Here is a 12,022-nt window from a genome sequence, read left to right on the forward strand (position 1 = left end):
AATAGAGAGAGAGGCAATGGCAAACCACTCCATTAATAATGCCAAGAAGGTCGTTGTGTGTGTTTCATTCCACGTAATGACCACGACCCTCAGCCATGAGGAATACGACTAGGAAGAAGAGTCCCTCCGTGTTTCGGAAGGCACGTGAAACCATTGATCATGACTATATTTGCAGTCGTTACAATACAACCTCCCAATACGCATTGATCCGCGTGAGGGATCATGTCATGCACGGCTCATGTTCCTTAATCATTAAGGAAGGCCAGTGTTCTAACAGTGCGCAGTGTGAACTGATTATGATGACAAAATCAACACTACACTTGAATTTACTGTTACCCTAACTTTGAACAGGACTAAGAATAGTCATCAGTTCTTTGAAATCAGAACAGCTAATGGAATAAAACTGCATAGAAACAGCGCAGAAGACAAGCAATCTCTATCTGCAATTTGTATGTACGTGTTCATGTCTACATAGGTACCTAGTACCTACACACAAGCTGTGGAATGCGCGGCACACGCCTGTCTGTACGCATGTATAGCGGAATCGTAAATAGATTGAATGGGTACCTACCTACTTTTTGCTTACATTGTCAGTTAGTTTCGCGCTTTCTGAGCCGCGATATAAAGCACCAGTCTGTCATTCGACATTGGCAGAGCGTTGGTGCCCTGTGTATGTAATGTAAACATTAGCCCAGGAATGCATTTAGACAGTAGGTGTTGGAGTATTATCATGTGCTGTGATAACGTGGCGGGTAGGCGCGCCTCAGTCGGCGACGAGGGGTCGCATAGCGCGGTCGCGTGTTCCTTGCGTCTCGTTGCAGTGACGTACGAAAGCACTGTGTGTTCGTCGCGTACGCGCCGCATTCCATCGTGGGGGCCCTTCGCTGCCATTGGCCGAACCCGCGTGACGTCACTCCTCGTAATGAGGTATTCAACATGGCCGTGTAGCTAGTTCGCGAGTGTGCTTCGATATTCGTTTGAATGGATTTAATCAGTGAAATATGCCAAGAAGACGAAACGGTGAGATACCCTTGCCCGACGGATGGGATTTTGCGAGGGACTTTGACGGAAAACTGTATTTCATCGACCATAACAGTAGAAAAACGACGTGGATCGACCCGCGAGACAGGTAAGTTTTCCGAAGAGAAGTGTTAACCCGTAAGAGCCCCATGTCAAAACTTTACATTCCAATGTGATTTTGGACGAATTGAGATTAAACTTTAGTGATTTCATGTAACAGTGTGATAGTGTTCGATGATATCTTGATGTTGAAACAGTAGCTAGTGGTAAACATAGTCTTAAATTAAAATAAATCATGAAAAACAAACAGTGAGATCGCCGCGATGCTGCTGCGCTCTGTCTGAAAACGCGCGCAACAACCTCGATTTCACACGACATTCCACGATTTAGTGACAACAAATGAGCTAAACACAAATTATGGTTATCATTTGTTATCCTTTGGCATTCACATTGTGGCAGTGTTGTTTTGTTAAGGTTCTGATAGTTTTGTGAACAGCGCTGGAATGTGGCTAATGAGGCCACCGAACTGGTTCATAGCAATAGTTGCTGAACTGGCGCAGAAATAATTCGATGAAGCGTTTACGCGTTGAGCTTAGTGTGGATGGGATGTAGTGGTTTCGTAATGTGCGCGTGTATATAGCGGTGTTGGCCGGGAGATGGAATGCAATGCATAGGCAAGTTGCGCGGTGTGAATGACAGGCCGTAGAATGCGGCCCGGGCCTGCGCCCGCGGCGATGGTCGCGCCTTTCTAAAGCGGCGCACCAGCCCCGCCCCGGCGCCCGCACCCCTCACACCCGCTATGCCTCGCCACCACACCACCGAGTTGCAGGTGCTGCAACACATCCCTATTAAATACCGATCATGTCTCTAGCCGTATCTATTTACCATATTTTAAAAGACACCTGCATCATTGTCTTAAAAAGTCGACCTTAAAAGCTTTACACCTGCAGTTAAAAATGCAAAGTAACAGTTAATTGCGCTGAATGGTCCTCGCTAATTTTGTCCTCTAAGCTTAGCAGGACAAAATTTATCTTAATGACCTATTTGTCATCTGGTGGAATGAGAAATGGCTGACACGTAACGTTTTAACAGCAGCATGTAACATGACTTTATGCATTATTTATAATAACATCGCACGAGGTCTTTAAAACGGCAAATACAGATAACTCTGAGAATAAGACAAAACTTATATGAATTAGTTCAAAAAGCAATGATCAAAGTTTTCGTTTTGGTAAAGTTTTGGCAATATCCTGAAACGAACATTATAAGCTAACGGAATAATACCTACTTAACACTGAATTCAAAATATTAGATCATATTAAAAGACATTAAACGTAAAATCGACATGGGTGAATACAACTTATAATGCAATCGCTTACGACATTACCGCATTCTTGACTCACTAAAACGAATACGTGATGTGAATACACAGTAATATCAACATTATAGTGAAGAATATTCAAGCGAAGATTAAATTCATTAAACTCAAAACGCTGTAACAGAATCTGGAGCCAGTACATTGACTCTACAATAAAATTGGCCGCTGACACAGGAAACATAAAGTGATATTTTTATTGAACCTTTTGCCAAAGTGCATTCCACGCCATCGGCATTCGAACGGTTCTGGAGGGAAATCTGCACTCTAAAACTGAATGTTTTCTTATCAGATCCGACCAGACAAATTCTCAAAATTAATGAAATAAAAGCACTCGAGATTATATCCTGAATGGAAAGACAAGATGCACAAATGCGACGCATTGTTTTTGGTAGGAATGCCGGCTGAACAGTTCGGAATTGACCTAGAAGTGGAGGTTCCGCAGATGTCACTGTCGACGTCTACTTGTGCAAAATGCGCACATAATAAACTGAGCCACTAAGCCAATTTAATGTCGTCTAAAAATAACCCGGCCCCGTCTCCAATGCATACGCCACTATAACCATACGAGTACCTAAACATGTTCTATGAAAAATGTGCCTTCAGATGCCACGCATCTCAAGCGTTCTTCTTACAGAATGTAATTATTTACCTCGCTTGAGAATGTCGTCAAATAGATCTGGTTTTTACTAGCGCAAGAAATAGTCACCGCGGCGTCGGAGCAAGACTCCACGTCGTACTAAATATTCGCCCTTGAATTTCGATTTAAGAGCCATTAAAGAGATAGAAATCTTTATGGTGTTTGCAGCTCGGAAATTATACATTTGCAAAGCTCCTGTATCTATAACGAGACGTTGCGTGCGAATGAGCATTTTGCGGTTTTCGCAGATCTAGAGAAAAGTGCGATAGTACACGTAATTAAAGTAAAAAGACGAAGTAAAAACTGAAACGACATACAGGCGTTCGATAGCTACGCATTGTAAATCAAGGAAAAAAACACTCATTGTTTTGTCAAGCAAGGAAGCGGGGAAGACAATGATGGCGACGATTAACAAGGGAACTTGTACTCATGACTGCGACGGTGTTTATTACTTTAATTGTATCGGTTGAATGCAGTTTCACTGGTACATTGTTAGGTTCGCATACCAGCGTACCGTCCCGCATCCCGTTGCTCTTTAATGCATAATTCCATGTTGCCAATGAAATCTGCGTTCGACGTGCGTGGTGTGAGCAAATTAGATGTGGGAATCGTAAGGATGATCGTTGTGGAATGTCTCAATGGCTTTTTGCGTTTTCATGCTCGGCTAATGCGCACCGTGAAGGCTAATTTTGCACTCGTACCTCACAAAAGCATTGTTAAATTTAATGTTCTTAACTACTAGTTACAATAAGAATATTGAATAGGTACTCTAGTACGTGCATGATTTGGTAAGGACCTGACATTTTTTGGTGCAACTCATCTAACCTATACTCTATATAATATTATAGTAGAGTAGACATAACCATGACTTTAAGGATCTCCTGGTTTTATTGAAATAGAAAGGGTCATTGCATTGCTAGTACATGCTACTTAACATATTGTACCGACCCCACATGAATCGGAAAAAGTCAAGAAGAAATTTAGATCATTCATTTGGATTAAAGATTATTTACATTAACAGAACTATTGCTACTCAAAAGTTGCATTAGTTCGGCCAACCGGGTTATCATACCAACTGAACTACTGTTAAGGCTGGACATGATAGAATATCATAATTAGTTGAGGTAGATCTTCAGTCCTTGTAGAAACTGTAAACCACTAATTATTGAAATATGAATGAACCGATTCACAACCATATTTATGATAACGCTGGGTTTTACTTTAGACGATTCCTGATATACATATATATATATGATTTCTGTCCGAAGATATTTACTGTAAGCTGTTCTTCCTCGGTGATTGCTCACACTTTACCCGCAATATTGGTTTTACCGAAGCTGTCTCGTAGATTGTGTAACCCAAGTATGTGTAAAGTATCTTGCAGTGTCTTCCCACGCCTCACGAATTCCTCCAACCGTGACTTTGAAGGGGCTGGGCATTAAACTGGGTTTCTTGACATAAGACGCTTAAGTAACATCAACATCTTTTTAAATATTCTAAGCTTCGTAATCAAGTTGACCGAGATCGTATTAATCACCCTATTAGTGTGCTGACTCGATGAGGAAGAAAAAGGTTTGTGTCGAAATTTGAATAAAGGTTTATAATGCAAAAGTGACTTTTAAAATCGCAGATTGTTAATTAAACTGACTTGTTTTGCAATGTTATTATACTGTCTAACGTCAGGCCCAAATCATATCCATGATTTATTTGCTCGCAATATAAACTATTATTGTAATACTCAAGATATGAGAGAGACAGACATGGAAATATCATACAAATTTATAGATAGAATCATGTAAATTGAATATAGAAGGGCTTAGCCAATCGACAGACATTGTTGAATATAACATGTAAATTTAAATGTAGCGGGGTGCGCCTGCGCAGCATGGCGAGCGAATGAGAAACCAACTTTAAAACGTACAACAATGTTTATCCAACGCATTCCGAGATATATATGTCCTTGGCGATTTTATACCTTCGCACGTTGTCGACACATATTTATTGTGATTCTATTTCCATATTCTATTATTTATAAAGTACGTAATTTAATTACGACAGAAGGACGGGGAGTTATAAGTTTAACGTGTCTGTGTATCTGTATGTCTGTGCGTGGCATGGTAGCAGCCAAACGGCTGAACCGATTTTGATCTAGTTTTTTTTCGTATGTAAGATAATTTAATCGAGAGTGTTCCAAGCTATGTCTGGAAAATTTGCGTTCAGCCGTTTGGAAACCACCAGCTCCTTTCTGGCAGATGAGCAGGTAAAGCGTAAAGATTTAACAAACAAACTTACTTTCGCATTTATACTGTCTGTCCAGAAAGTGAAGAAATAAAATGAGAGCGCTGTCTCCTGTTGTCTGGCAACACTGGGCGATTATCAATCAATCTTGATCTAGCAATTTCGGAGTCGGGGATTTCTTAAATTTTTGATTAATTTTATCATATTTATAATAGGAATAGGAACTAAGTGCGCAGACTCGCTAAGACGTAGCTAAGATAACTGTTGCTTTTATGTAAATTTGTCATCCAATAAATATTTGTTGTACCTTTATTATAATTTTCACTTATCACTAAGTTCATATTTATCGTCACCCAGAGACCCCTTTATAAATTGGTCTTTCTATCAGTTTTCGTATATGGCATCGCCGACCCTATAAGGGCTTTCGGGGAACTGTTTGATATGGTCCCAGCATGGGAACGTGTGCGTAGTATTACATTGCTATTTACATCTCACTATCGAGTCGATTCGAAGTGAGACGCAGCTAACCAATCACAGAGCGCCATTGTGACGGAACGACAACAACACTGCAATGTGGTTGGTTCGCTGAGTCCTCACTTCGTATCGATTCGATAGTGAGAAGTGAAATGTCAAACATACACGTAGCCCACTGATCACTGAGTATGGTGCTCGCACTGGAGTCCCCAAAATTAAATAAACTGGTACTGAAGTGATCTTGTCCACACTATGATCATGTTTCTATCAGGAGAAACACCAGGGACTATTGTATAGAAAAGCTTAGGTACCTATGTACTACTTTGTAATTAACTTTTTTTTTTAATTTTCCCTGATTTTCGATTATACTTCTTTTGTGTATTTGTCTCATTATACAAAAATGCGAACATCAAATCTAAATTCAAGGTTATCTCCAACCAGACGTTCAGAAATTCGCGTTATTTGCAAATTGTTTGACTTTGAATGATTTGTGTTGAACAAACTGACTCGTATTTAGAGAAAGATCAAAATATTTTCATACATTCTATCGATTGCTGTTATACTAAAGTATTATTAAGAGTAGGTATTTAAATACAGAAGTGTCAAAGGCGCTTGATTTTAATTCTCTCTCTCTTCTAGCCACCTTTTTTGAGTAAATTTTAATATAGTAGATAAATAAATATGGTACCTACCTATTTATTAACATGTTCTACATCATTCTATAAATAAATGCTTTTTATTATGTCGATCTTGAAATAATATTTTTTTAGAAGCGTTTACCTATGCTGATAAAATAGCTCTTTTACTATATTATATCTTAAAAATAATAGCAACACCTAGAATAGCATACTATATTATACATATAGTGTGGGCAACCCTACACTCCTCTCACCTGAGGTTGCTTGCATAAATCTTCCAAAAACAATCAGGCAACCCGTTGCTTATCAAGCTATAAGAATGGGCCCAATATATAGAGAGATTATTGTGATATGTTTGCTCTAAAATGCACAGTCCAGGGCATAAACGCAAGTAATGTAGATATTAGGTACTTAGTTCTGATGTCTTTAATATTCTAATTTCTGTGGACGGCACTGAAAACTGACTTAAATCACGCATGTTTTAAGTTATCTATAACAAGTATGCGATAACGTGGCTATGTTCTCGTTTCTAATATAAATTAACATTCTTCCCTTATCGCATTCTGCCATAAAACTGTTTACCTACCCATTATGATTTCATTGTCGGCCATTTTATTTTAGCGTAATTTGAAATTTTTGTATAGTTTTGACCTGAGCAGGAATTGAACCCGACTCATGATATGGTAGTCCAGTGGACCATTAGGCCACAGGTTATCCAATCACTCGAAAGTAGAACATCTTCCCCCAATGAGTACAATTTGATGCTTGTCTGTCATAGTTCTTCTCATAGCAAAGGTACCTATATAGATTATGAATGAACACGAACAATGGCTGTTTCGCAAATTGTGCATTTCTATATAAATATTATTTTGTATTTTGATTGATTTGTTGTACAATTTTTTTAGATTGAAAAAGCCTCAATATTCTGATCGAACACATATATATAATTCCTGCGTGTTTCTATAAATGGGAGTGTTGATATATTGTCAATGGACTATGGTCATAAACGAACAACTATTTGCATGATTTGCATAATGTTTGATTAAGCTCTATGGAGAGTCGGACGCCAGCCGATAAAGAATGTTGCTTATTTTAATGTTTCCTCTATAAACTTGTGGAGATTACATTATAATACTTGCTTGGATGTCCTCTCGGAGGAATATAGGATCTACCATTGTACCAAAATTCAACAAAATCAATCTGGTAAACGCGAGTTTGAGTGTGCGAAAGTTCAATAACAAATTCCTATACTTGCTTGTTACCAATCTTTTGTATACATCCTTACTTACTTATAAAAAAAGTCCTTTGCCGCGTCTGTCTGTCCGTTCGCGATAAATTAAAAACTACTGCACAGGTTTTCACGCGGTTTTCACCAAGAGATAGTGTTTCCTGAGGAAGGTTTAGGTGTATAATTTATTATGTTTTCACTCGAGCGAAGCCGGGATGGGCCACTAGTGGTAAATAATTTGGAATAGCATTATATGGTAACTTTATCTCGGAATTACAATGGGAGTGGGATTGCTCTCTGTGTCATCTGAGCGTTGTGTGGTGGCCCAGCCTCCAACGGTTATGGAGTATAATATCTAATTAGCTACGAAAAAGACATTAAAATAACATTTCCTATTACTTATTATTTATAATATATACATTAAACATAAATTATGACCTAAACTAGTGTCCAATAGGTGAATTCTCATCTGTGATTCTCATAGTTGAGGTCGGCCTTGTCTTTGATGAGTACTTTTACATGTCGTAACAACGCCTCATGAAACGAGGGAGAGATAATTGCATCTCTTTCAGACTTTATGGCCGTAAACCTGCCAAAGATAAGTTTCTAAATGATATTAATTCTGCATAAAAATCCGCCTCAAAATGTGGTTTGCGCCTGGTCGGGAACCCATTTTTAGATGGATCTATACCAAGGGAAAAAGTTTCTGCCCGGGCAGAAACCCCACTAAGGCAATTTAGAAAAGCTGAGTATCCATACAAACACACAGAAATAGCGACGTTAATTTATACGAATATACTTAACATAAAGATTTTACAAGATTAAGATTTTATGTTTATTTCAGACAATAAAATGAAATGTGAATATAATATTTTATGCATTGCAATGCGTGTCTTTTTCGCAGCTGCGATGCTTCGAAACACAGGACCTTCGTAGAAAACTATTATTTTCTGTTATTTTTCGACTTGCATAAACTCAATTTATTTTTGGAAATTCTGTTTTTGCCTATATATCATACATACACTCACTACATCTATTAGAGGATCTAGAGTAGTTCTATTCTAGGACTAAACCACACATTTCAACATTGCTTGCGATTATTTTGACTTGAGAACTGTCTACTAGGTAAGATCTTCCAATCCGTTTTGCCACTGGGAGCTCCCAATCCATTCTTATTTTCTTATTGTATTCGAAAATTGTTTACCAATTACATTGGTGTGATTCTTAGCTGCCAGTCAGATGTTTCAATCAATACCTACCTACCTGCAGACATGTTAATTTGATTAGGGCCTGTGTATTTATGATTATAGAATGCTTTGTTCTCTGCTCGTTTGAGAGAATTAAAAAATAACAAGCTTAAAGTACTTTTTTTTTTTTAGAAATAGCAGACAATTTATTTGTTATTTTTTACATAACCATATATATGCTTTAACTTTTTTTATGAATACGAAGGATAGTTTCTATTCTTTGTTCCTATTTAGGAAGGCGAATGCACAATCCTTGGGCAAATTGACCGTACAGTCAACAGCACATCAACCTTAACACTGCAAACACGGCGCTATAACCGCGCCATAGAGGTTCATGCAGGGAAACATTATGTGCTGTTGACTGTACGTAGTTTAAGACGTGGGCGAAATACGTGACAGCGCGGTCGATTGCCTTAAAATCTACATGCAAATTTGCACATTCTGATCTTGTAATATAGGCCATAACTGCTTGCAATTACTTAATGTTTAGATCGTAGGCATTTTGGAATGTGAAACACCTGTATTGTATATTCGCTTTTGTCTACATCATTTAGCAATTAAGCAATAAAAATATAGGGTTTATTCCCAAGATCCAGAATTACTGAGTAAACATCATATTGTATTTCTTGATAATTTTGTATTTTAATCTTCATAATTTAAATGAATCACGCATGTCTCTTTTTCATGTTTTGTTGCGGTCCTAGGAATTTCTATACAAATTAGTAGTACCATACTTACGTTTTATGTTTACACTGTTAATGTTTTGTACATAAAAATTAATTATAAAAATAACTTCCCGGGAGGCAACCCTTTTCGGCGCAATCGAGAATTTCTCATTAGGTTCGGTCATTGCACTAATTAAATTTTTTCGTTTTTTTAACGTCTTTACATAAAATATGTAAAATTTAGACTTAAAACCTCTGGTTTTTTCTACCAGAGTGATACAGATAGCATAGCGGGAAGTACAAAAAGAAATTATCCTCCAGGATTCACTCTGATTTTCCATAAATATATAAAAAACTTCTCTGTTCTTTGATGTGAGATCCTTCTGGCCAAAGATTGGACAGACCTTCTCCATAAGTTAAAAGAACATATAACATTTCTATTAGTTTTTAGTTCACCTAAAATTTTGCACTTCGCTTCGCACTCTCGAATACTATTTGCCATTTTACGCTCAGTTATATGGGTTGATATCCATTGGACATGAGTATTTGAGAATTAAGTGTTAATGATACTAGTGTCATAAAATTGAAATGTCCCACTCTGACTGGTTGGGAATATAGTATAGTAATATATTATTGGTACTTAGACATTGTACATTAATAGGAAAGATATAAATTTCTACATTGCAATAGTTTTGGTATTGTAATACAGATAATAAAATCTGCATCATAATGAAACGAATAAATCAACCGTAAGTAATTTGACAAAATATATCTCAGATATTATATTGCTCCATTATTGTAACGTATAAATATTTAAATTTATAAACGTGTATCCAATACTAATATTTTAAAAAGAAAAGTATGTTTTTGTTGTTCTGTTCGTTTTCAATAAACACAAAAACTACTGGACTGATATTGATACAATTCGCCAGACGAAACGTTCAGGAGTAACATAGGCTACTCTTTTTATTATAGTTTTACTCGAGGGAAGCCGGGATGGGCCGCTAATATATCTAATAATATCGAAATGCTAAATAGATATCGAGGAGCGAGAATAGTACGAATTGTAGATACGCGGCTGCCCTCCTTGCCCCTTGGTGATGCCCTTGTCCATCAAGGACAGACAGAATTCCCAGAAGAACCACATTTTGAGCAGGTTTCGATATCATTGACGAAACAATAGCTTTTGGTATTTATTAGCAGAACTGTTCATTGAGATACGAGTTTGTTTGGCGATTACCCCTCTGTTTTGACCACGGTTTCCGCCAGACTACTATCATAATAACAACCCGGTCTGACGCATAATGTGCACTTCGCAAAACGAGCAATTGACGCAAATCGAACACTTATCAAATATTAATAAATATATGGACAAATCGCAATGATTTAGTTAGCACAAAAGTGATTTTGAGACTTGTATTATGGGATAATAACTCAACGATTCTAGGTATGTTTTATAACGTATATAAATGTACATCCAAATTTCAGGGGGACTAAGTATCATAAAACATAAAACATGTATCACGTCATTGCATTCACACGTTTTATCTTTTTTTTACACGACGCGTACATGTTATGGGAAAAGGAGATAGCATGTGGACGTTAGTAACATGCTACGTGTTTATATGTTTCGTGGTAGGTTAATATAAAAAAAGATCACTTTCTTACTTGACCTAACCTATGAACTGACATAAAAATAAGAGGTTATCAACTCTACACGAGTGTGAGGTCCATACGGATATATGCAAAATCGTGCGAAATGAATGCACAGCTTTTACAATATGAAAAACGGTTGTGAAAATTTAAATTATTTCTGAAATCCATTCACATTACCCGAACTGCACAAGTTTATATTGCGACGTATATATTTATGAACCATACATTTATTTTCTGTGCAATTCACAAAAAAAATTGGACTGCACATTTGGATACAATCCGCTATTGCAGATGAACACTTTCACGTCTCGTTTTGCCGATTACGCATTTGCGAAGTATTTATTTTGCGTCAAGTGTACATTTTGCGGAGTGCACATTACGCGCCAGCTAACAACCGTACGTGAATGGAACCGCCTAATGTTTGACTTTCTATCACTGGGAAAGTAACATTAACGACATTTCTGCGATTGCAGGGAACATTTTGTACTTACTCGCAACTTGATCAATTCTAAAAATATATCATATCTATTTTACAAGCTTTTATTTAACTTGAAATGTAACTATGAATGTCTCTGTTCCTCGTACTTCGGGTAGAATCTTGCCACTCAATTTTGAAGCAGATATCTTCATCCGGTGGTGCTGGTGTGCTGGTTATAATAATGTCCACTCACAAAGTCATCATTCTGTAATACAGTCATCTCACATTTAGATAAATCCTACCAATATTGTAAATGTTACTCTTTCACGCAAAATCTACTGGACGGATTGTTATGAAATTTGGTATACAGGTAGAATATAACTTGGAATAACGCATAGGGTACTTTATAACCCAAAATTCACA

At 37.4% G+C, this 12,022-nt stretch overlaps 1 protein-coding gene across 2 annotated transcripts in view; it reads left to right on the top strand.

The window, feature by feature from the left end:
• The window catches only part of kibra, a 66,839-nt gene that overhangs the window by 1,012 nt on the left and 53,805 nt on the right, over positions 1-12,022 (top strand). Inside the window, exon 1 of one of the 2 annotated variants that reach the window (XM_053760430.2) lies at positions 761-1,129. The exons of the other annotated variant lie outside the window; for it this stretch is intronic. Within the exon in view, the coding sequence (XP_053616405.1) occupies positions 1,002-1,129 (128 nt within the window). The 5' untranslated portion in view covers positions 761-1,001. Of the gene's footprint in view, positions 1-760; positions 1,130-12,022 lie in introns of those variants that run through there. 2 annotated transcript variants of the gene reach the window in all.

This window comes from Plodia interpunctella, chromosome 20 (genome assembly GCF_027563975.2).
Source record: "Plodia interpunctella isolate USDA-ARS_2022_Savannah chromosome 20, ilPloInte3.2, whole genome shotgun sequence".
In the NCBI taxonomy this organism is placed as follows: Eukaryota; Metazoa; Arthropoda; class Insecta; order Lepidoptera; family Pyralidae; genus Plodia; species Plodia interpunctella.